General features: G+C 33.7%; 1 protein-coding gene across 1 annotated transcript in view; it reads right to left on the bottom strand.

Moving 5' to 3' along the window:
* Bank1 (B cell scaffold protein with ankyrin repeats 1) overlaps window positions 1-27,751 on the bottom strand; it is a 286,896-nt gene that overhangs the window by 146,595 nt on the left and 112,550 nt on the right. The window contains exon 7 of the mRNA XM_078021872.1: window positions 15,206-15,402. Within this exon, the coding sequence (XP_077877998.1) occupies window positions 15,206-15,402 (197 nt within the window). The remainder of the gene's footprint in view (window positions 1-15,205; window positions 15,403-27,751) is intronic.

Consider the following 27,751-nt stretch of genomic DNA (forward strand, 5'->3'; position numbering starts at 1 on the left):
GTTTTTTTTTCTCCCTGTTAATTAAACTTAATAGGAATGCAGTGAAAGGCTTTGTCCCATAATTGGTAGATTCTCTAAGGCCCCCCTAAACTGATTACTTGGGAGAAAAGATGGCAGGTTCTATCAATCATGACATTACATATAAACAAGATTTTCAGTGGCATTTGATGATACATTAGGTAATAACTATGACTTATTGAATTCAAAGAATATCTCTTTTCCCTCCCACCTTTTTATCTTCATTGGCAATTTCAAACATTAAAATAAATATGTTCTCAAAAAGTAGACTATGGGCCTTGGGTTAAGGCGTAAATGGTGTATTTCTCTCCAATCAACTAATGAGTAGTCCCAGTGGCCCACTAATGAGCAATATATATATTTTTCATAAAATTAGCAGCCCACAGAAAGATTTACATTTCAATTGATGTCCACAAGGCAATTTTCTGACACAGCTATTTTCCTGACTTATTTCTTAAGAATTTTTCTTACAACTTTCAGAAAAGCAATGTGGATGTTCAATTCTACTATGTTCATTTACGTTGATGGGTTTCTTCAAACTTGAAAATATTTTTAATTCAAAAACAAAACAAAACAATGATCCTTGTCCTCATGGTGCTTACATTCTAGGTTTGGAGTGAAGTGGGGTGTAAGTAGACAATAAATGCCACAAGGTATGTTCTGAAAAGTGATAAGTTCAATGGCAAAGAGAAAAAGCAAGACTTTTCTTGTTTTCTGGATTTCTAAGTGAAGAAACTGGATTTATAAGTGAAGAGGGTGTCAGGATTAGTAATTTTAATTATATTGGTCAGAGTAGACCTCATAGAGCCGATGGCATTTTGGCAAGGAGTTAGCCACCATCTTGATAGGAAAAGAGTAGCTAAATATTATTCATAAAATACGTGTACAATACATTGTGGCTTTGGTTAACATGTATGAAATTTGAAAGAATTTCCTAGAGAAGCTGTTTTAAAATGGCCTTAGAGTGTCAGTATGGTCACAGTGGTTGTGCTGTATAGGGAATTTAATTTATAAATTATTTTAATAGTTTGTTGTAAGTTAGTAAAGTTTTGTTTTGTTTCAGGATTTTGTTTTTAAGTGATGGTCATGAAGTCACTTGTTACATCAATCAGGAAAGCTTATTAATTTCTGATTGTCTTTCTTTCTTTTTGTGGTAATGGAGATAGAATCCAGGGCCTTGTGCATGCCAGGCAAATGCTCTACCATTGAACTACTCTGCCTCCATGATTGTCTTGACAGAAATCACTAATAAATACCTCTCCAAATCCCTATGACAAAGGAGTCATCTGGATTACATAATTCACTTGTGCTGCATGTGATGACAATTTTCTTTCATTTCCATCAAAGGAATCAAGAGTTTCCCCTTCAATGGTGACAATCATCATTTCCCCTTTATTCCTCTCAGCTGCTTCCCAGTGTAGTCTCTTAGCCAGTCATACAACTCGTTCTACCCTTCCATTTACCTAACTTCACAGGAGAAAGATATTGAAAGAGTCTTTCAAACAAGCACAGCGATGTACCACAATCTCCTTTTTGGAATACAAAGCTGATTAAAGAAGTTCTGTATACCTTAGGGCTGATAATAAAGGTTTTAATAATCCACTGTGTTTCACATCAGTTATTACTAACACATGTTTGACTTGTCTTTGAGGTAGTAAGAGATCCCATTCAAAGGGCTTGTGGCTTTACCCTTGGCTCTTAGCTTCATACCCTGGGATCTTGGGGGTGACTTCCAGGCCCCAAGCAGAGGCCACCACAACATTTATGGGTGTTGGAGTGAATCATGCTTTTAGACACTAGTATTTTGTTTTGTTTTGCTTTTAGCAGCAAACTGGAATGGATTAAAAGACTTAAATCACTCTAAATAAACCAGCAATAATGATAAGGGAACCTGACCATGGAATGATGGTGTCTCACAGAACTTACTAAACTGTCCATGGTCGTAGCACTATCAGTTTGGTGTCCTTTAAGCACTGCTGTGATGAGGTCTAAATAGAATTTCCTTCCCTGACCAGCTTCTGCTAGACTGGGAGACAGAATTCTTGCAATTTCACTGTATATTTGACCATCTGTTGCTATGAACTTGATACTATTTCCTTGGTCCTGTCTCCATATTACATTGTGCTAGCTGGCTTAACATTCTCCTCGACAGTCATTACTATGACATTATACATAATAACTTGTATTTAAAATTCATATGGAGCAACATTTGTCGATATGGTTTGCTTGTAAAGAGATTGCTAACACAGCAGTAAGAACTGCCAGCCAGGGGAATTCACCTTGGCTACTGATATAACAAAACTTTTGTAAGGAAGATGGTGCCAACAGAACAGCCATATAAAACCTTGTACCCCTTTAATATGTGTTTCTTCCACTGACTTGTTTTCCTGGAAAAGAAATTACTCCCAGTGGTGGCGAACATTAGTGGATAATTTACAATCCTGTAGGAGAGATAGTAAATTGATACCCACATATATTAGTATATCCTATCAACTCTGATAGAATCTCATCCAATTTATAGTCTGATAAAGGAAAAAATATCTAGTCTTGAATTTACTAATATATTTATTGTGTCGGTACATGCCATGAAGATGCCTTGAAAAGCAGGGAAAACTATACTGCCTGGAATTTTTACTTATGTCACCACATGATATTAGCTATATGTTGCTAAATGTAACTTCTGGGTATTTTCATGATGGAAACTTGAATTTTTCTTGGACTCAGAGACTCCATTGACTCAATAAGTAGAAGACAGACCAAAATAAAATAGTAAACACATTCATTTTCCAGGCTAAGGGAATGTTATAGTTTCACCTACTTCAGGGGAAATTTGATGAATACTGTCCCCTGCATTTATTATAGGAGACATACCCTAAGTCGGAATAAAAAAAAATATGAAATATTCATGAGTCATATAATTGGTTTTTAATTAGAAGATCAAGTGTTAATAATTCACTCACAAAGTGATTAAAATATTAAAATATGTTTGGAAGGAAGTTTAGAAGTGATAATGATAACACTACAAACTTTGTTAGGGCTTTACCAATTCCAAATACCTTCTATATGTGTAATATGAACCTTAAACAATCTGGTGTTCATGATATAGATTTAGAAAGGAATAAAAATATAGGGTTTCCTTTTTCATTTCTTCCTTCTCTAACAATTCCTACCAGATTAGACATAGCACAAGCACTGGCCATGTACTTGAGGAGGATTATAGCACAACGATGAGGCCAACATTCCATTCAATGGTGTTGTATGGATAGAAGGTTTGAATGCCAAGGAGAGAAGAGAAGAGATTAGAAGTGAGAACCTGGCTTACTCAGGAAGCATTTAAAAAAAATAAAATTTAGATCACTGACTCCTTTTGTCCTCATACAAAATTCATTTTCTTTCTGTTTTATAGACTAGGTAAAATTGGAAAGAATCATCCTAATAATTAAAGAATTCATGAAGTGATACCATAAAATTCATAGGCTTTTATTATTATCGAGAAATATTTTTGGAAGCCATTTGATACTTTTATAGTTCAACTATCTAACTTGCAAGTCTCAGTTTTCTGAAATGTAAACAAAGTAGAAATTACCAAGGGGAACTTGGAATAAGGTGGAAAGGAATACATTTTCCAAACTAACCTACCATATAATGGGTCCTCAACAAAATTTTCACCTCCCAGTGCTTCTCACTCTTACAGTGCAATTGAATTGAGCTGTTGGCCTGTTCAGCAACGTAGTCCAATACTGCAGTAATGAACCAGATTGCTTGGATAATTGGCATTCTTTCCTCCAAATGCAAGATTGATAGGTTCAATATAAGTCTATGCAGTTACCCATTCTTGTAATAGAGAGTTCTCATTAAGGAAATGGATTAATTGGCTTACTGATGTTTTACTGAGAGCCAGATTTGAATAAGTGGACTCAGCAGTACAGAGAAAAGAAAATTAAACAGTAATAAGGGAAGAAATGTGCTTGTTTAGGCTGAAATCTCAGCCACAGGCTCCAATGAAGACTCTCAGTTTAAGATTTGTCACTATGAATGGACATTATTGTCTGACAGATAAAAATGCTCTGCTCCCCCCTCCCCACAGTTCACTTTCTCTCCATGACACTCGTGCCAGTTAGAGGATGGATGTTGTCCCTTCCTGCAACATGAGGAATTCCAATCCATGTATCAGGAAACATGCATTTGAAATAGAATCATGCTTCCCTCTTGTTTCCACAAACATCTAAAAAGACATGTTGGGGACAAACTAAATTAAAGTAAAATATCTATCAGCATTTTCTCCAAAGTATCACAGAACTCATATTTCATTACAGGATTTGATATTTCCCTCTCTTGTCTGTCAACGAATCACGATTCCCTCTTTTCAATATTTGGAAAGTCTTATTATGATGATTAATTTTAAGGAGTAGTCTGTAATATGCAAACACAAATATCCATAGACATATTGCTAAATCCAATAGTTGATTCTCTTTCTTATTTGGTTGCTCTGACAGGAAAATTTGACACAGCTGACCACTATGTCATCTGTGAAAATCATTTATTTTTCTTTCCTTCCAGGTCAATAGATGCATTGATGTTTTCCTTTTCTGCAAAGACTCTCTATTACCTCAACTTCTAAACATTGGAATTTCTAGTAGGCATTTCAAATTTAAGATGTCTGAAGCTAAGCTACTGGTATCTCTCAGCAAAAGGGTTCTTCAGACAGAATCATCCCAGTAAGCAGCAATCAATCACTTTCTTTGCTTCCTCCAGCATCCTTGGAACTATCAACAATTATTTACTTTCTTTCACACCTGCAGAATCAAAAAATCCATGAACCTTCTTGGTTCTAGTGTAAAATACTGCTTCTGTCTTTGCTGCTGTCATTCCAGTCTAAACTACCACCATTTTATCACCAACATCTGGATTATTGGAGTAGTCTAATCAGGTCTCATTCCTCCTGTCCTTTCCCACTAATCTGTTGTCCATGGTTGAACTCAAGTCTAGTTCAACTGAAATGAGAACACAGCATGTCTCTCCTCAGCATTCTCTTATGGCTTTCTTTCTATAAAATCCTGAATCCTCACCATTGATTGTGTATTAATCAGCTTTTCACTCCTGTGACCAAAATCCCGGGTAAGAAGAACTTTGAGGAGGAAAAGTGTATTTTGAGCTCACAGTTTCAGAGGTCTGAGTCCCTGGTTGGCTGACTCCATTGCTCTGAGTTGGAGGCAAAGCAGAACATGGCAGAAGGATGTGGTAAAGGAAAGCTGCTCAACTCATGGCAGTTCAGAAGCACAGAAAGAGAGCCACAGCAAGGCACTAGGGACACATATAAACTCCAGTCACACCCCTGGTGACCTGCTGTCTCCATCATTCCCCATCTGCCTAGAGATACCACCCAGATAGTCTGTTCAAATTATTAATCCACCAAGTGGATTAATCCACAGACTAGGTTACAGCTCTCAGAATCTAATCATTCCATCACTGAATATTCCTACTTTAAAACAATAGCTTTTATGGGATACCTTATATCCAAATCATGACAGCTGGGGAGGTTCTACAGATTCTGCTTCTAGACACCTTTCTGACTCCATTTATTACTCTTCCCCCTCTCTCTAGTTTTCTATGGCTTCAGTGACATTGGCCTACTTCCTCTTTTCTAGATGTGCACGCTGGGGCCTTTACACTTGCTGTACTGTTTTCTGTTCTTGGAATACTTTCTCCTCAGACACCTGTATGACTTTCTGCTTTGTAGCTTTCAGTTTGTTACTAAGAGGCCTCCTCAGTGAGTACTTCCCTGACTACACATTTTTAAATTGCTCCTCCCTCCCAATGCTTCCCACACACTACTTTGCGCAAGGTGATGACGTCTATTTCTTCTTGGCCTAAAATACCAGTGGTCTTTAGATACATTCTATGTCTTATTTATTTGTGTATCGTCTTTTTTCCCACTAGGGCAGGAATTTTAATCATTTTGAATTTCCAGGGCTTGGAAAAAAAATGCTTGGTACCTAATATCTACTGAGTAAATATTTCTTCAATCAATCAATAATTGATCAGCTCAACTAAAATTAGGGAGACTATTTATTTTCAGGCTCATATAAGAACTGGTTAATTTACTTATAATAAGCTCAAATTTTAGCCTTCACTGAAACCACCTATTTTACTTTCATACTATATTTCATTGAAGCAAAATAAATCAATCATAATCTTTACTTTTTCACATTATATATATTTCAAGGAAGCTATTGCTGCACAAGAAAAGTTGAAAAAATAATATTGCTCAGTTTCAGAGCTATATTTGATGAATATTCATTTCTTTTTAATATACAAATCTATAGTTTTTTTTTCATTTGACCTCAAATCCTGAAGAGACCTTTAAATACATTTAAAAATAGGACCATGGCATGATACTTGTAGACAAGTACATACTTATTTGCATTGAATTATATGAAATAAGTTTTTCTATCTTCAAGTGTAAAGAATGACTAAAATTAAGCACAATTAAAAGAGAATTTTTAAGAACCATATTTTCCTAATAAAATTTTAATTATTTGCTTTGTATACTTTCCTTCTCACAGGAAAATGTGATTGTGTTTATTTCATGAGGTCTGCTTTCTAAAGCTATGGTGTCAATACCGATTGCTTTAATTAGCATTTGTGATTAATTTTGCACCCTGAAATTGCATTTCTTTTTGACCAGCAGGCATGTAGGTGACAACTCTCAGTTCTACACAGCTAATTGGTTAGAAAGAAATCAGAAAAAACAAAGGAACACAAATTTAGAAGGTTTCTAAGAAATTATAAGTCTCAGAATAATAAAAAATGTGGGGTTCTAAGGGTCTTAAAAGACCATTTAGCTACCGTATGCAGGGATGTGACCCTCAGTAAATGCTGAGGTCACGAGCTTCTGAAGTAAATATGTCAAAGAAAAGGAATTACCTGTTAAGAATGAGATACCGTTTCCACCTCGAAAAAATATGTTAATGGTGTATTAATGATCTCTATTGGAGATGAACTGTAAGCACATGTACATTATTTCCTGCTGTTACTTTCATGAATTGCCTTGTTACCTGTGGGTATTTAATTAATTTTAATGTAATGAGTATAAAAATCACTACCTACTGAGCCAATAGGCAATCAAAATCATATTGTCACTTGTCCTCATTTACCATGGGTGCATTCTCAGCAGCTAAGGCACTTGACACACTGAAGATCAGAGCAGAGATAATATAAATTCTTCTGAAATATGCATTTGCTATGGCTGAGATGCCACCCCAGCTGTTTTGCATGCCCTCTGCAAGAGGAGAGTGGGTACATAGGGTTTAAATCATCCCCGAGGCACTTACTTGGGGATTAACATTCAAATATATATCATAGGAAAAATCTCATTTTGGAACAAATTCATGACATCTCCTCAAAAGGCTAATATTTCCCTTTGCCAAGGATAATGTGAGATGTGGCTCCTCATCTCAGTTGTTTCTTGTTCAAACTGCCAACAGAGTCATTAAACTTAGAATAATTTTTTAACAGTAAATTACTTTTTAAAATACTGATCATACAATTCAGGGAAATGATGCAGTAAAGAAGTAAATAGATCTTGACATGAGAAATATAGTAGATACCTATGCTATGAGAAACATGAATATATTTTTAAATAAGATAGAATTTTTAGTGTAAAATAACAAAACAAAAGCTCCTGAATGCTGGATTTAATATATTTCTTAGATACAGGCCCATTCAAGAAACTGGAAGCACAAAACATATACTATATGTGCATCATAAAACCTCTTGTTTGTTGGAGGTGAGGATTAATTTTGTTTGTTATGATATAAATTGATAATGAAATAATGTGTTTACATGTGTGCACTGAAAAGCACTCAAGGTCTTTTCAGATATTTAACTCATCTTGCTTTTCCCTGCTGAGGTTTGTTTCTATTTTCCTCTGGAAGGACTGCACTATCATGGAGATTAGCTGCATGCTGTCCTGATCTTGCTTTCACTTCCTCCTGTGTGGAAGCCGACTGATGGATATGATGGATATTAACCCAGGAATTTTTTTTTTTTTTTAGGATTTCATTCTGTATATAAGTAAAGTTAGAGTATATAGATACTTTAAGCTATTCTAGAAAATTTTTGAAAACAGTAATCATTTATTACATAGCAGCACATTGAGAAAACAACAACTATGATGACATCTGTGAATAGTTCTTACTGAGTTACAAATGGAGTATTTACTTGACTTTGTTAAATCAAATGAACACTATTTTGGGGGGAAAGAGATCATTTTAAACCATGTCATACACTGGGCTTAATGACCATCTTTGTTTCAGAAAAAATGAACATGGAAATAATTCTGAACACAAATACTGTAAGGAGAATTACATTTTATGACAACTAATTTAATAAAAACCCAAGATTACACTATGAAAAAGAAAAAATAAATGTCTTTCTCAATGGTCATTCTATTGATGTTCAGCCTAAGGACAATTTTTAATTGGTCAAATACATTTGGAAAAATCACTTATAGTTTTTCTGCTTTGAATTCAATTGTCTCATACATGTTGCATTGAACATATAACACGTGAGAAAATGTGTAAAGAAATAATAAAATATCGAGTACTTTTTTTCATAGTTAATAGAGCAAGCAGAAATCTCTCACACTCACATGCACATGCGCATGCGTGCACATACAAACACAGATTTTAAAATACCTACCACGATAGTGCGTATTTGTTTGGGTTTTATAAACGTTTCTTGGTAGATGTTTTACTAAAATGCCATAATAACTTCCAATTTAAACTTTTCTGTTTTAGCTACTTTTCAGAACTCATCATAAGCAGAATCATTTGTCCTAGTATTTACAGACTCAGTCAAAAGGAGACTGGAGCCCTGTTGATCGTATTTATGACATTATTTTAAGTTGAGCTTGTATTTCACTATTGTCATCACTGCTTTTCAAAAAAACCTTTTTTGAGTCATTGACCCCCCCCCCAAAAAATAAAATAAAATTCCATAGTGAATATTAACTTTTTTAGTTTAATAGTTGCATGCTATTTCCTAGGTCATTACTGTAAACAAGTTGATAATAATGTGTATTCTACGAAAAAAATCAATGGGTTAGGTTAAGTGTTTGGCCCAAGAAGACAAACTTTATATGTGCTCTACTTTCTTCCTACAAAAATTCAGAATCCATTCTTTTCACACAGATGTACTGTTCATATTTCCCATTAAATTATTCTTATTTAAAATCTAATTTAGAATTTATTTATCTTCTGCTTCACACGAATTCCACACGATTTCAGTTGTTCCAGTTATGATTCTTCCTTCCATTGTGTAGACGTTTTGGACACTTGTGTTCATCTGTTTCATCACCTGCTGGGGCATGAGCTATCACTCTACTTGTTTTTTTAACAAGTTCAGCTCCAGTGAGACTTTGTTTTGCCTAAAGTACTTTGCTCATTGAGTACATTGCTACCAAGGGTCTTGATTAAATTAAACTTTGAAGTTTAATTTCCTTGTCTGTAAAATGAAAGAAAAATACCTAATTCAAACATATTAGTATAAGAATATAATGTGAACATGCCTGGCATAAACAATAATGACATATATGTGTAATGTAATAATAAAATATATGTATATGTAAAGCAAGTATGTATATATATACATACACACATATATATTTTATATGTACACACACATACACGCACACATTAAAGATGTTTGTTAATGGAAGAGTCCATATAATGGAATGCATGATGCAAAAGAGAGGGTTTGATCCTTGATGGCCTAAACTTGGAATGAATAACCATCAATTGAAAGAAAATAAGGAAAATGCATATCACTCTTTGTGAATCTTCTATATACTTAATGCTTTCATATTAATTTAATTGTAAAACATCCTTTCAAGAATTATTTTTTCCCAAGGACGTAAATTTGGGTTTTAATGAAATTAGGCTTAAAATTCAGACCTGGCTGAGTCCCAAGGTTCTGTATGTGAGACGAAATGAAAAATTAGAGAAAGAAGAAAAGAGAGTTAAGAGAGTTTAGATAGGACTTTTAGAGCTGCAGAGTAAGGACATCAAAACTTGAGAATCTGGGGAAGAGAACAATTCGACAAGAGCCACTATGGTGCATTCAAAGGGATTTTAGAAAGAAATCGCTAAGTAACTTCAAAAGCACAACTGAGATATGAATTCGTAATGTGTGCAGTCAAGTGCAGATATGAGACTTAATCCAGTTTCCTCAGTTCTAACAGAACATCAATATTGAGTAAAAGCTGGAATTCTAAAATTCATTGTAGTCTAGCCTATTAAAAAATTATGCTGAGGACAGTAATCTATGAATTCCCTAATAACAGTCTTTTAAAAACCTAAATATATTGAGAATTGACCAATGTGAAATCTAGTTAGGGATACCTTTGCATAAGTGAGAGCAAACAAGTCTTTAAACTGAACACTTGCTTTCTTTCCCATCACAGAGTAAGTACATCCCAGGCACCTTCTGACCACCTGATGGCAAGAGAGGTGGGTAGCCTATTAGCCATTGTTCCTAAAAAGTCAGCTAGTGAAAGTATACAGAAAACTAATTTTCCTATTTTTAAAATTTTCCTGAAGAATCTCTATGATTAAGATCTTATTACTATTGACCCAAAACCATATGAATGAATATTTTAGAGAAAGAAAAAAGGTATTTTTTTGAAAATTGAACCTAAGGTAAAAGACTGTTGGTTCTTCAGTTCCACCACCAGCTGACAGAGGAAGACATATTTTCCTTCTCTATTTACACATTGATGCAATCATTTTGTTAGGGTTTAAATTGATGGGGATGGAGAGGTGATATACTTGAGACAAAAAAGAAAAAAATTAATTATATCATTTTGCTTAAAATACACACTAATATTTGTTGTATGCTTTATCTTAAATCTCAATGTGCCTTTCTGTGTATGTGTGTGTGTGTGTGTGTGTGTGTGTGTGTGTGTGTGTGTGTGCAGTACTGAGAATTGAACCCAGGGCTTCACACATGCAAGGCAAGCCCTCTAGCACTAAGCCACATCCCCAGCCTATCAAAATGTTGCTTGATCTAAGGCTAGGTTCCAGTTTACATTCAATTTTTCCATATTTTTTAAACTTAAAAGATATGTTTTTAAGTGAATTATATATTCATCAATATTGACACTTGTTATTTGAAATTGTCTGGGGTTTCCTCAAGAATTCTGTTAGCAAATTGTGGTTCATACTTAGTTGTGGATTGAAATACCAAATTTTTGCCCTTTGTTCATCCATCTTTCATATTAATTTTCACAGAGGACATTGCCAGAAACTGAAAAATGAATAAACATTTGAAAGATTTTATAGATTGTAGAAATACATAGTTTATCATTCAGTAATAGCTGAAAATAATAAAGAAGCATATTTCGTCTAACCCCAGTTATAATGGCAATTTTCAAGAATATAAGTAATAAGAAGTGTTGGCAAAGATGTGGGGGAAAAAGTACTCTCATATATTTTGGTGGGACTGTAAGTTAGTGTAACCACTCTGGAAAGCAGTATGGAGATTTCTCCAAAACCTAGAAACGGAACCACTATATGATTCAGATATCTCACTCTTCAGTATATATAAAAAAGATCTAAAATCATCATGTGCCACATACAGCCACATCAATGTTCATAGCAGTACAATTCATGATAGCTAAGCTATGGAGCCAACCAAGGTATTCTTCAACAGATGAATGAATAAAAATTGTGTTATGTATGCACATTGGAATATTACTCAACCATAATAAAGAATGAAATTATGGAATTTCCTGGTAAATTGATGGAAGTAGAGACTATCATGCCGAGTGAAATAAGCCAGGCTCAGAAAGCTAAAGGTCAAATGTTTTCTCTGATGTATGAAAGCTAGTTCAAAATAAGGAGAAAAAGAGAGAGAGAAAGAAAAACAGTCAAAGGGAAGAGGGGAGGAATTCCATCAAAATAGAACAAAGATCAGTAGACTAAATGAAGGGGACTGAGATGAGGAAAGAAGGGATGGAATAAAGGAAGAACAGCAGGATGCATCTGACCTAATTTTCCTATGTATGTATATGAACGGTGAATTTCACCATCATTCACAAGACACTATAAAACAGTCTAAAAGTAAATAGCACAAAGATCAGTATAATAAAGAGAAGGGAATGGGGAGAGGGAGGAGGAGATGAAAAGGGCAAGTACTGGGAATGAATTACAGAAAATTATATTCCATGCTTTTATAATTATGTCAAAATGTACCCTAATGTTATGTATAACTAAAAGAACCAATAACAAAAGAAGTGTAGGTGTTAGCTTCATCAAACCTTCATCAAACCTTGAAAGCGATTCACAAGAGGCTCTGTTCATAAATTATGAATAATTTATTGACTTCCCAAAGAAGATGTCATAAAATAATTTAAGTATTCTGATTTTTAGACATACTCCCCTTCCTCCTCACAACTCTTTCTTCTCCTTTACATAGCTAACACTAAAATATGGATGTCACTTGGTTTATGAATGCATTATTTTCTGTGTTTTTCTAAAAGCAAAATGGCTTCTTCTTTTTACTCACTTTATTAAGTTTCGTGACTCCCTGTGAGATTCTAAAATGAACATTACATTGATAGGGCATTAGGAAGAATTCAACAGATAAGCAAATCAATCAGAGGCAAAATGTATTTCAATTAAACACAGATTTTTTTAAACATAAAAAGGTATGGTCCATTGGTGGTTGGTAAATGTGCAACTTGAAAGATATCTGTCGTTTTAGCTCCTCAGAAATAATAGTTCATAGAAAATGTGAATGCACATGAGAAAATCTTTGATTTATCAGAGTGTGTTTATAAAACTAAAGCAATGCAAATACTATTAAAATATAGTATTTTAACAGCAAAATGAGATCCCACAGTTTTTCTTTATTAGATTTAGATAAAATAAAATAAATAAAATATTTTTTTAGACACAGCTATCATAACTTAGAATAGTGTCAATACCTAGATATCTGGCATACTTTAATTAAGAAGATAAGTCTACTTCCAGATTTATGTGGTAAATAAATCAACGTGAAGCTATTTTTCTATGTGTTTCACAGCCTAACTCATGTTTTTATTTTTTAACCACCCATTTGCAAATAAGGCCTTTGATAGGTTTCAAAATTATTACACTTAAAATTATCTATAGTCATTAAAATGTCCTTGCAGAACTGTTGATCCTTGGAGCATCTTTCTCACTGCACAGCATTCATAGATTGATATCTATCTGATCTACAATGTCTACTAAAAACATTCTGGTAAAATATTACAAGTCATGAGGACAGAATATATAAAAATCATTCAACAAATTTGATAGGCTAATGATCAATTAGAACTCTGCAAAAGGGTGAATAGTCACCTAGAGAGAATGATAGTGATCATTTCATATCAGTACTATTATTATAGGAACAAAGACATAAATACCCAGAGGATGTAAGAGAAGAAAATATTTCCCACATCTGTAAATTCCCATCTTCTACCCCGCTACCTTCATCATTATCTAGCATTTTATCACTTATAGAGCACATGCAGTTTGCATGGGATACATCTGTCAAAAGACAGTCTTCCGTGAGAACAGGAACTGAAGCATCACTCTTTGAAAATCAGGGTTTATCTGAGAAAGTAATTCTGGCTGCTGAAACTTCTAGAAAAACTTTTAACCTATGTTCATTAGTGGTTAAAAATCAGAGGATAGATAAAGAGTTGGATATACTGAATAGCAGTATCATGGGAAAATATCCAAGGCCAGATTCACTCCTTGACTTACCTCAGATAGATGCCATGTTGCTCTGGTCAATGACTACACACAGTAATTTTAAAATTTTCTTTTCATCGCTAGGGATTGGATTCAAAGGTGCTTTACCACTGAGCTACATCATCGGCCTTTTTTGTTTCCTTAATTTTAAAATTTGAGGCAGGGTCTTGCTAAGTTGCTGATATTGGCTTCAAGTTTGTGGTACTCTAGCCTCCGTCTTCAGGGTAATTGGAATTACAAATTTGTTCTACCATGGTTGGTTATAGCAGATAATTGTTAAAATGAATGTACCCATCAGATAAACTAGAAGAACTAACTAAATGTTGGCATTTTTGAGGATCACTTAAATCTTTCCAGGAGTGAACATAATGCACTTTTCTAGTTTGAAGGACATGGACTAAAAATCAGATTTTTTATTAATTTTATTACCTTTATTATAAAGATGGCACGAAGATCATTCTAGAGAGTGGATAATATCCATGCTCACTTGTTAACTATTTTGCCATGTTTTACAATTGGAAAAAAAGGCTATTGTTTGTCATTTCACTCTCTGGAAATTAAAAATGCCAGTGATTTTTTTTAGAAGTCAATATTATATTGACTTAATCTGATAATCAAGAAAAATGCTAAAATACCTGAATATGTCTATAGTTTTTCAATGCTCTATATTAACTGTTCATTGACAAAAAAATTACATCTGTTTTGTGGCTCCAAAGATAAATTTTGATGTATTCACCAGCATAATTATTGTCCTATTATATTTTCCCAAGAGCCATTGGAACTATAATTCACTTTCTGCAGCAAAATGTGCGTATTTTTGTTACATACAGAAAAAAAGATTGGTTTCTAAACTTGATTATGGAAACACAAAGTGTATTTTATTTACTGAGATAAAATTTTCTCTTGGCTTTATTTTTATAAAACTAGCATCCATTAAAGAATGTTCTGAAATTTGGGATTTCAACATAAATAATAAGAGAAATAAATTTCAGCAACATAAGTTAACTACTTATTGTGTAGACTTTTTGAACTATTATCAAAATGCATTCATTTAACATAACACTGACCTGTTTTCGTGTGTCTAAAACTACCTTGATTTTAGAAGAAGACTAAAAGTAATAAATTTATTTCTTTTCAATATCAAACAGGCTCTATAGAAGTCAGATAAAGCAGGTTTCAAACATGATGTTTAAAATTGGAAATCAAAGTTGGTTCATGGCAATGCTAGAACAAGTTGACTAATCTTGCAAAATGCTTCTTAAGATGATGGATAGATCAGAACCAACAGATACTGCAAATTAGCCGTGCTACAATATTATTTTCAAAAAAGCAATGTACATGTGCAAATGCACACACACAATTACTTCATAAAAGAGTTTTAGAGGTATAATAAGAAAAAACCTTACTGAGAAATCTTCGAAGATTTTCTTGAGTTCTTTGTGACCACACCTTTCAGCAATCTGTGCTGGGTCTGAACCATCCATATTTTTCATCTTAGATGCCCAGATTGCTCCTGAACATTGAAGCAAATGAATAGCCAGGTTCTTTAAACCAAATTTTGCTGCACAGTGGAGAATAGTTGGTAGTTGTTTGGCATGAGTATCTGAAACCATAGTAAATAATAGGATTTAATATGTTTTTATTATATCTCCCATTCCATAAAAAAGTAAAACACAAACCTTTCCCTAAAAGTATTGCCTGCAAAGCAAACAAATGTTAAGTATCTAAGAATGCATCAGGGGTTTTAGCAGTGTAGCATCTTTCTCCTTTTTCTGTTCCTCATCTTAACATAAATACAAGCGACTATTCCCATCAGCATAATGTGGCAATCTTATTCATAGGATAAATTTAATTTAGAAAGCCACATCAACTTCCTAAATGTAAAACAAAACAAAACAAAAACATTACGGTTTAATAACTCCTTCTGAATGTACTATGAAATAAGGCAAACATTAAATAACAAAATTCTATAAATTCATCTAAAAATTTATTTTGTGTTTTCTACTGCCATGTCTGGTTTGCTTCCTTCTGATTTTGAAATGAACATGAAATTCCTAGAGGTGTTATATAAGACTTCTACAAAAATTTCTTTAAAAAATTAAATGCAACAGGAAATACAGGTGAACACTTTTGTAAGTAACCTCAGTATGTAATTTTCCATCAGGATTTTATGACTTTTATATCCACTTTTAGACTCTGAATTTTACAATTACTTGTAACTGTCAATTAGAAGACATTAGTTGTGCATAACTGTAAAAGAATGAACACAAACAGCCATCTTATGGCATGTTCATGTATGAATATACTACAATGAATCTTATTTATATATACAATTATAATGTACAATTGAAATAATAATAATAATAGGAAGATCAGTGGAGCAAATGATCAGGGGAGAGACAAGAGAGAAGGGAAGGGAAAATGAAGGTACTAGGGAATGAGATTGATCAAATTATGTTATGTGCATGTATGAATATGGCATAATAAATTCAACTATTATGTATTATTTAATGAACCAATAAACATACCAAAATTTAAAACTAAAAAAAGAAAAACATAAACTGATGAATGACTTTTCTACACTTTTAGTAGATGATATACGTATATCTATAGTTATATTTTAACTATTAATGTACTTGCTCTTCCTTATATGTTGCGCAATGGGTCAAAATGAGTGAAAATTATATTACATGGGGTACATACCCACATTTCAAATTGAAAATAATGTATTTTCCTGAAAATAAATAATTATTAATTAATAATGAATTATTGTTTACTTAACAATTATTTGCACCACAAGGCATTATAGACATATAATTTTCTGCTATAGTTACACCAGGTCAGAGTTAATAAAGAAAAGCTATATCATAATGTCAGATTTTTACATGCTTGATTACCTAACTCTTTGCTATATTATATAATATATTAAACAATAACAAACTTCCTTAATTATCTGTTTTTATAGACCCCAGACAGTAGCAAGCATTAATGAATAGTCCAGGTGTTTCTTAAAAAACACTTACTGGGGAGTCTGCCCTGTGTCCTGGGCATTCACTCATCATCAAACAATGGATGCTGCTCAGGTAATATTCTATGTGTGACTCTGGAGTAGTACATGCTTTTCCTTGATATTCATTAGACTTTAACTCTGGATAACATGATTGTTAATATTTTTGCTTAAAGAAATTAATGTCCCTATTGGCTTTTGAAATATTTATAAAATATAATTTACATTTAAAAGTGTACTAGTGAATGATGAGTTAGATGAGGTCTGATAACTGTATGCAGCCATGTTACCAATACTCAAAATAAGTTAAATAATGCATTTTATCATCACTGAAAGTGCACTTATGCTCCATTCTAGTCAATTCCTCACTTCGAGTCAACTACATTGTAAATTTTATGAACACAGATAGTTTTGTTTTATTTTTTTTAATATTTATTTTTTAGGTGTAGATGGACACAACAAAATGCTTTTATTTTTTATGTGGTGCTGAGAATCAAACCCGGGTTCTGCCCATGCTAGGTGGGTGTTCTACTGCTCAGCCACAATACCAGCCCAAGATAGTTTTATTTTGTCTTGGGTGTCATGTAGATAGGATTATACAGTACATGCTCTTGTGTTCTATTGTCTTGTGGCCTATTTCTAGTGAGAAGTTTAATTTTTATGATTGCTGTCCTGCAAGGAATGTATTTTCCCCAACACCCACTCAAGTTACTACCCCAGATACTTTTATAATTTCCTTTTTGTCTTTGACTTTGACATGGCTAGGTATAAATTTTTTTATTTACATTACTTGGGGTTTGCAAGACTTATTGAATCTGTGAGTTGATACCCTTCATTAATTTTGAATAATTTTCAGCCACTATTTCCTCAAATATTTCTTTTTACTTCTTGCTCATCTTAGTCAGGAAATTCAGTTACATATATTCTAGATAAATTTAATGTTATCATATATACCTTGAATCAGAGTTGAGCTCAATTAATATAAAGACGAGTTAAGCTTAGTCTATCATATGACTTTATTTAGATTCAGAGTACTTTTCATTTTTCAGTTCAATTTTTTTTTACTTCTCTTCAAATTCACTGATCACCTTAGTCTTCTGTTATTTCTGTTATTAAGCCCATCTAATTTAATTTTTTACTGCAATTTCTAATATTTCTTATTATAATTTTAATTTCACTGATGAAATTATTCTTTTCACACTGGTTGCTTAACTTTTGCAACAGATTGTACAGAATAATCATCATAGTTATTTTAACATTCTTATCTGATGATTTCAACATCCTGAGGGAGCATTTCTGATTCTGCTTCTATTGACAATTTCTTTTCTTGGCTATACATCGCCTTTTTTCCCTTCTTCATGTATCTTGTAATTTCTTATCCTATGTTTTGCTTTGTGTTAAAGGGTTAAAATAATATTTATCCTCACAAAAAGGCACACCATTTATTCAGTCAAGTTAATCTATAGCTGAGCTTTTGTGACTTTAATTTTTTGCTCTCTTTTGTGATTTGACTTAGATTCACTGGACCATTGACTTCAGATATTTTGAGGGCAGGATCCTACTTCCTACTCAGAACAGATTGGGATCTGATTCCTGGTAAAATCTGTATTGCTTTACATTCTAGCTGCCAGATTTTCTTTGGATCTGTCTTTAAATTCATTCCCCTCAAAGTATTTCTCAGATTCTGCAGGATGTCTGCGATACACTGAACTAAAACAGACTCCTCACATTCTCATAGCTCAAAGGTATTTCTTGAAGCTTTCATTCCTGTCTGTACTTAGAACCCGGCTGCTGGGCTTTCCATAACATGAAAGCTTTGGGGAGAATTGTTTAGTAATGCTGTCCCACTCCTACTCTTCAGCAGCCATTGGCTGGCCTTCAGGAAAGCCAATGTTTAAGGATCTCTCTCTTACCTCCAGCCATTGAGATAATGACTTTTCATTCACAACAGTTTAAATAAGGGATTAAATAAGAGACCTGTTGCGTAGTGCAGTCCTGCTCTGTAGCTGGGGCTCTTTGGGATTTTTGTTCATCACACATAGTCATAGTCTAAATGTGTATGTTAAAAGTTGATCAAATGTTGAGCTGATTTCTCTTTGCTTCTTATCTGTAGTGTGTTTTCTTTGTCTTGTTCCATCAGGGATGGAAGCACTCATAAATTTTTTTTTTAGTTTTGTGTGGGCCTTGTCACTTCCTGGAATTAGTTTATTCATGCTTCTTTTGTCACCAAATTTCTCTTGGATTAAAAAAAGAAACTGTAATTTTGAAGATCATCTTGTGTGTTCTTGTTATAGTAGGAAAAATAGTCACTTGTGATGTTGTACATCCTAATCAGGAATAGAAGGCCTAGTGGTCTTAGCTCATATACTATTTCCTTATTTTCTTAAACTCTGCACAGTTTATAGTCTAACTTGTTAGATTAAAACAATATACTTCTTTAAAAGATACAAGAATCTTTTAGACTATAACTAATATTCAGTCTATTTTTCATGGGACTTTTCATATCATTAAATTTATATCTGTGTTTTACTAAAAATTTAAAGATTGCATTTGTTTTTATGATCAAGGTATAAACAGGAAAACCATAATTCATACTGAGGTATGGCAAATTCACTTTTTTTTAGACAAAATAAAATTTTTTATGTTTTTTAGCCAATATTTGTCAAATGTTAATTTTAGAAAAACAGAATAAAATGTCTATGGGGAATTTATCAAGGAAAGTTTGATTTTATCACTTCCAATAATAAATAGAGGAGCTGGCAGTTAGTAAAGAAATTCTGTTATATACTTCTTGGTGGATAGCTGTCTCTAAATCATTCAGGGTAATATCCCTTAAAAATATGGTCAAAAACTAAATAAAGTAGCCAAACCAAAGCTTTCAAAAAATTCAAGTATTGCAATAGAGTGATGAAATGGGAACATATGCAAGTTTAGAATACAAGAAATAAAAAGTTAATAGTAAGATGAATATGAGAGCTGAAAATTCATGACTGCAAAATCCATTTCTTTTAATAAATTACTATCTGGAATGTTAAATATTTATTCACTCAGAGTAGGATGATCAGGTGGGCACTTTGGACAAAACCATGAAGTATAAAATAAAGAGATTGAAAATCAGGACATCTGAATTTTAATCCCAGCTCAGGAACTAAGTCTGGCCCCAAAGAAAGTTCCTTCATCTTCTTGGCCCGCAGTTTCTTCACTTACAGAAGAAGAAGATTGGAGTCAGAATTGTAGGACTTCTGGTGTTGTTCTGGGCTACATGCCACATCAAAGATATTTTATGCCAACAGACTCTCCAAGAGAAGTTTCCCTGGGTGTTACTCAAAAACCAATTAAAGGAGTAGGGTCAGCATATGCAAAGGTTGAACAAAGGTAATGATTTTCATTCCTTTCACAGTGTGATTTTGAGATATGATAAGATGTTAGTATTTCTATGGATTCATAATAGAAAAGCATTGCTGGGTTTATGCCTGTTTTGCTCTGTGACAGAAAGACCAATATGCAACCTGTGAGGTGTCACTCTTCTCATTCAGTCAAAACTAAAGACATACAATACTATTTGGAACTTCGAGCAACAAAAATAAACACTCAAGGTCATTATATTCCCCAAACCTTGGTAATATAATCAAAATGCACAAGGGAAGGAATGGTCCATAAAAACCCTGGGTTGCAGTTTTGTTCTCCCTTATGTTATATAACCTGTGGCGTAAAAGTGCACAAGAACATATATACTTTACTACTCATCTTAATTTTCTAATTACCTAATTAATTTTTTGCAGTTGAAGTCTTCTTACTAGAATATTCTTTTAAATGTTTAAAAGTTAAGTATTATCCCCTTTGTCTCTGTCTTATTCAAGAACATTATACAAGATATTTTTTCTTTCAACTGTTTTAGTTGAGAAAGTAAAATATGTATTCTGCATTATATTCGTTACATTATTAAATACATAATTATACTAATAGCTTCTTAATAAACAAACTCAAAAAACACCTCTTAATACTTTAAACCCTAAAATTCTAGAACAGTAATTATTTCTTATGAAAGGAATAGTGTGGTGCTTAAACATTCTGGCTTTAAAACCAGATTGTTTGTATTAAATCTCAACTGTAGCATTTACTAATGGTGTAATTTGAATAAGCTACTTGAACTTCCTGTGCCTCAATTTTCTCAACCATGACTTGAGGATAGTATTATCTATTCAATTAGATAGTAACCCACTTCCAGTGTATTCTTCCATTACAAGTAAGTTCTGTTCCTGCACATTATTTAAGGATTCTGTTTTTGAAAATTCATTTACTCATTAAAATCTATTTGTAACCCCCAACATCAGTACTTAAGGTTCTTTCCTGATCAACTGCAGCTACATGCAGAGCAATGAAAAATTTTAAGTCCCCCAAAGCACAGGTTCCCAGTAGAGAATGAACAAAGCCTTCTTATTTTAGCTCATATAATGTAAAGGAGTGTCCATTTTGTGGTCTAGTTAGTACTCCATATTTTTACAGTTTCTGTGGGGTTTGTTGGTGATTTAGATGTTTATAATGGTCCTCCAATACAGTGCTGAAGGGCTGTCTAAAGCTCCAAGTATAAGAAAGATATGATAACCTTCTTTCAGGCATAAATAATAGTACTATTGATAAATTCATTTTGAATCAATAGTATGCATTAAATAAGGTGCCATAAACGGAAACACACATAGAATAAGGTTCTGTATTGACTGATTGATGAAAATATTGTGACTAGAAGCTTGCAGAAACCAAACGCTATATCTTTCCAAGGAGCAATGGTTCAGTATTCATTTATTTAATAGATTTATAGAAAGAAAATACTGTGAAACATGAGAATCACCTGCATTTTAAAACAATCTGGAGGCGCCCCTTCTGTTCTTGATAGGGAGTTTAGAATTGGTTTCTCACAAATTGGTGTGAATGTACTATGTATCCAACCAGAGATATGAAAAATTGTGCTCTATATATGTAATAAGAATTGTAATGCATTCTGCTGTCATATATAAATAAAAAAGTGTTAAATAACAACCAAAAATAATAATAAAAAATGTAAACTGATGGAAGAAAAAAAAATTGGTTTCTCACTGCAGCGTGGCCAGTCATTTTCAGAAGTACAGTGCCTTTTCTTTTTTCCTTTCTGTTACATGCAGCCAGGGAGGCTCTGAGAGCAGCTATAGCTCCTTAGAGTGGGACCAGAAAAGGTGCAGGTCTACAAGAAGAAGCTGTGAGCACTCAAGTTCATGATTTCCAAGGACTTCTCCCTGGATGCCTCTGTGAGCAGGGTCTACTCAATTAAAATCTAAACTACACATAGTTAGAACCCATTCCTCCAACTTCCTGCAAGTAGAAAGAAGAGTTATAGAGCCTTGACATTCTTCCTTCTTTCACCTGTTAAACCACAGGAAAAGGTCTCAGATGAAGGCAAATCCTTATTCTTTTGTTCTCAGTTTAACTTTCCTTAAGGGACTGTGTATCTTTTAAATTCAGGCAAAAAACTTGTATTTTGTTGTAGCCGTTATGCTTAAAATTTGAAAGTTTTGTAAAAGGGTAAAAACAGAGTTCTGAAAGACTAATATTGTAGCACACAAGCACCTTAATGATAAGTTCATACAAAGATCCAGAGATGAATGGAGCATGTGAATTCAAATCCAGAAGGGGCTTATTGCTCATTGAACACTCCAGTGGTTAGAATTCATCGTAAAATTAGTGGCAGTCAAAATAGGAGGAGGATAAAGAAGAAGGACAAAGAGGAGAAGAAAGGGAAAGGGGGAAAATTGTGATAGCTAATAAATAGAGGTAGGAATTTTAGGCAGCCAGTGCTGCAAGGAGTGAGTATAAGAGCAGAACATGCACTGGAGGGCTGGTAAGAAGCACTCTGATTCCAGAAGGGGAGTCTCTGGGAACACAGTGTGAAAAGCTTTCACATTTTCTTCTTATATTTTTGTGGTGCTAGGGATCAAACCCAGGGCCTCAGGTACACTAGGCAAGTGCTCTGCCACTGAGCTATATCCCAGACCAAGAGCCCTCGTATCTAGGGCTGTCCACCAGGAATGGCCAAAGGGAAGTCAGGCCATGTGCAGAACAAGCTTGCAGCAGGGCAAGAGGCCACAGTGAATGCCTGGCAACTCAGAGTCCTTGTCTGGAAGAAATTCTAGGAAACAAAGGGGCATGTAAAGTTCTTATTAGCAGTTCTTGGAATCTGGATCAACTAAAATTAAATCTCAGAGCCTTTGAATATATGTGTGTATTAGCTACTCTTCACTATCAAATCCAGAGAGTGGTGAGACAATAAGTGTTGGACTGCTTCATATTTAACCAGTTCATCCTGTTTGTACCTTTAAACTCTTAAACTCTTCCTTCTTTCCTTCCTTCCTTCCTTCCTCTATTTCTCTCGTTCTTTCTTTCTTTCAGCAGTGAACTCAGAGGTGCTTAATCTCTGAGCCACATCCCCAGCCGTTTTTATATTTTAATTAGAGACAAGGTCTCACTGAGTTGCTTAGGCCCTTGCTAAGTTGTTGAGGCTGGCTTTAAACTTATGATCCTCCTGCCTCAGCCTCCCAAGCCTCTAGAATTTTACAAACTTTATTTATAAATATCTTATATTCTTCTGTGCTCATTTTTTAAAAAATGTCCTTTTGAAAATTTCAACTTTGTCTCTACTGTCTCTTGAGAGCAAAGAAATCAAAAACTTAGAAAGTGCCTGGAAAACAGGGAACAAAGTGTGCAAAACCAGATGGGCTGGGTTTGGATCAGATGGTGCCACACTATCTTGGGCCATGCCCCACAGGGGCAGAGCCACTCATTGCCATTTATGTGGTTCTCACATGAAAGTCCAATGAATGTGTGCCACCATGTACTAAGTCAACCTTATAGGCAAGGACACTTAATTTCATTAGTGAGAAGTGCTTAGCTTTTCTTTTAGAACTTCCTGTTTTCTGGAGTGCTTGATTTATTTTATTAAAACATATTAAGTAATTTTACTAATAAAAATGAAAATCTCTAGGAGGAAAATCTGGGCAGTCCTCAGATCAATAAAGGGACTTGGTAGAACTTTAGATGTCTTTGGGGAGCACTATTCTATATAATATAGGAACAAAATGAACAAGGAATATTACAATGATTTGGGAAACACCCAAGTGCTAGCCTGTCTAGCAGACTTCACACTTGCCAATATTTCTTTCATTAATTTATTTATTTATTAATATCTAGTAAACATACATATATCTTATGTATTTATATCTTAAATATGTATTATATATGAATACATAATATATATGAATATATAATATATATTTCAAATATGTATATACATACCCTATATATTTTTATAGAGATTTATTCTATGTAATATTTATCAGTCTATATATCCATGTGTGCACATTCTACCGGTTCTGTTTCTCTGTAGAAATCCTAACCATGACAGTGAGGAAAATGACTATCGTGGCCTTGACAAACCATAATCTATAGGAACAAGTTATAAAAAGAAGTTCTACAACTTTGTGTTCCTTTCCTTCTTAGAATAATGCTGTATGAGTCTTTAAACCTGCAGATGATTTGTAAGAATAGGGTAATGGCAGAATCCAGAGAATAAATAAATCCTTTCAGCAGTAAAGGGAGGTATTAAGGAGATGGATTAGTAATAAGGTTGAAGAGAGAAGTTTCTTAGCCTGTCAGGGCTTTCAAAGGATAGGCATTCAGGTTTAAGGGTCGTTATTGTACAACAACTGCAAAAGTAAGAGGAAGTTTCTTAAGTACTAACTTATGCAAGACATTAATAAAAAAGCCTATTTACATTGTGTGTGCTTGCTTGTGTATGACTAATTAAAGCTAACTTGTGCATGCATTTTCCTTATTAAAATGAATGGATGTTAGAGAGCCTATTTCCTATTAACACTTACTAATAGTATTTATATTTCTTTTCCTAACCCTTATGATGTAATTATAAAGGGTTATTACTGTTGACCCTGAAAAACCTACAATTTCTGTGTTGTCTCAGAGAGGAAGAACATATGTGCTTTGGTTACTTGAGCACAGACAGTTCAGTGCAGCATATTCAGAAGGCACACATGCCAATTTCTCATTCTGCTAATGGCAGATGCCATGGATAAGGGGAAGAAAAGAAAATGAAATATAAAATTACGACAATCAAAATAGCTGCCTTATTCCAACAAAGAACTATTTCTGTCTATACCTATCAAAGACCTGGGTTTTCATTTAGTTTATGGTCAACTTGGTTGCCATTAATAAAGTAGAAAATATGAATCAAGTACTAGAAAATTCGAGGCACTGGGAATAAACCTGGGAACCAAATAGGGCTTCTTCCTAAAGGACAGTATTTACCCATGAAGATGAAATTAGTGATGTGAAGGCAATCATGCATTATGAAATAAAAATCTCTATTTTTCTAGGATTACAGAAAATAATAAAAAGAATATTTGAAGTTATTTCAAACTTACTTTCATAAATTATTCATTAAAACAGTATTTCATATGATTAGGAGAAAGAGTTGTAACTTTTCTTCTAAATTTCAGATCATTTTCTCTGTGTCTCCCTCTGATTGTCCCCAACCCCTGTGCTCCCACGATGCCCTGGAGCCACCACCTTGACTGCATAGGGCCACAGTGGCTCATTGGCCACAGTGTGATCACTGGAGCTAGTCTTCCTGAATATCACTTACCCGCTGGATAAGGCATGCAACTTCCCAAACTAAAACGGTACTAACCTCAGGATTGTTGTAAGGAACTAGATGAGGAGTTTTAACAGAGAAGTGCTTCAGCTTGTATTTAACACAGAATAAGTAAATCCAAGTGTTAGCTACTATTAATATAGCACCATTATATCAATTGCATTTAGCATTTAGTTTTGTGATTTTTTTTTTCTCTTTCCTTGGCCTGTGTGTCCTCTGGGACTATAATTTGTAGATCCTACATTCCTCCACCTTCTCTCAGTATCTAAAAGAGTACCTATGAAGGAGCAAAGCACATTAAACTTTTTGTAACAATTCATGAAGTTATTTTCTTAAAATAATGGTACACAAAATAAACATTTTTTTAAAAAAGATAAACAGTCAGACTAAAACTACTTTATTCTGCATTCATGATTTTGATCCAGGATAGAGAGTCATGGAATAAAATAAATTCTGCTATTTCAACTTTAATATTACTTATGGCAGTTTTACTTATGGACATAACAATGATGCCACCTATACTGTTGTGTTTACTTGGTGATTCTCTGGGTGATTCAAAGACCAATAGAATCAACATCATCTAAGAGTTTGTGAGTAATGTATATTTTTATGCCCCCTCAGACCTACTGTATTTGCAATCTGCAGATGGGGCCCAACAATATGAGTTTTAAATAAACCCTCCAAAGGATCCTGATGCCTGTTAAGGTTTGAGTATCACAATAATAAATATAAGAAAAATAAGGCTTAGTTCTCATAATTAAACAAGAGTGGATAGCCAAGAAAATTGAGTTTAACATTATAAAGAGTAATATAAAACTGCAAAGAATAAATGGCATGTCAAGGGTAAACTTTTCATCCTATGCATAACTTCTGTAAGAATTTATTTTATCCATCATGGTTTACATATTTTTAAAATTTTGTTAATTTATTATTTTTTGTGGTGCTGGGGATTTAACCCAGTGGTTTTTTTTCTTTGCTTTTTTAAAATTTATTTTTCCTTTTTGCAATGATTTACATGTTTTAAAATATGTTCTCAATGTAATTGATGGAAAAGACTCTAATAGAAGTAAAAATGGCATGCTAAATAATATTTATGTTAATTTGTTTCTTGGAAAATATACAATCTTAGAGCAACTTTAATAAATACAATATTGTTAGAAACAATAGTTCAAATGTCACACATGACATTCTTTTTCTTGTCGGGGAGGATACAGGGGATTGAACCCAGGGGGTGCTTAAACACAGAGCCACATCCCTAGCCCTTTTTAAATTTTTTATTTTTTATTTTGAGACAGGGTCTTGCTAAGTTACTTAGGTCCTACCTAAGTTTGCTGAATCTGGCTTCAAACTTGCAATCATCCTGCCTCAGCCTCCAGAGTCTCTGGGATTGAGATGCTCAGAGATGTACCACCTGGCCTGGCCACACATTGAATTTTTACAGAACTTTTATTTGGATTTTCTAGATAATGGAAACAGTCAATTTGGGATGGGCACAAGAATAAAATCCTCACACATTTTAGACAGATGTTTCTAGTCAGTCAGATATAGGTAAAGATCATGATTATTTCTCATATTTTCATTTATGTAAAAAATTTCTGTATGATTGAGCTCTCCCTGTTCCTGCATACCTTTCTGGCCTCTAAGAAGCCAGGAATTGACTCTCAGTAAGAGTAATAGTATGAAAGTAGTTACAGACAATATGGCCAATTGCTTCAGGTTTCGAGTCTTGCTAATTCTTTATTAGGTGCCTATTGACCCAGCTGTTCCATTCACTTTGGATTCTCATCTACTCTCCTATCTCTTGTTGTTGACATAAGCCTTTTTATAATGTATTCCATAAGCTTCACATCAGACATTTCCTAATATCTATGTATTTCAACGCAGTTTTCTTTATCTGATAGCTTATATTCCAAATTTAGAAAAAGTTTAAAATAGTAGAAGGGTACTTGACAAATGAAATTAAAGTTCACTGCATTAGACAATGAAAGTAAGGGTCATTTAATCGAAACTTTATGCAGTCCTCTTCTGTTTTCTCTGGATAGGGCTTTTGTCTTGTATTAACATCTTGCATTGTCTGAATCAGTCTACATGCCCATCTACTTCTAGATATTATGAGATTTTTATAGGTTTTGTTGGGAGGTATAGTTAATCAAAACTATAATCATTTCATCTTTCTCTATTTTCTCTATGTATTGAAAACAAGTTTCAGGAGAAACCAAAAGAGCTACATGATATTCTTGGTGTAAAAAT

This window comes from Ictidomys tridecemlineatus, chromosome 9, assembly GCF_052094955.1.
Source record: "Ictidomys tridecemlineatus isolate mIctTri1 chromosome 9, mIctTri1.hap1, whole genome shotgun sequence".
Lineage (NCBI taxonomy): Eukaryota > Metazoa > Chordata > Mammalia > Rodentia > Sciuridae > Ictidomys > Ictidomys tridecemlineatus.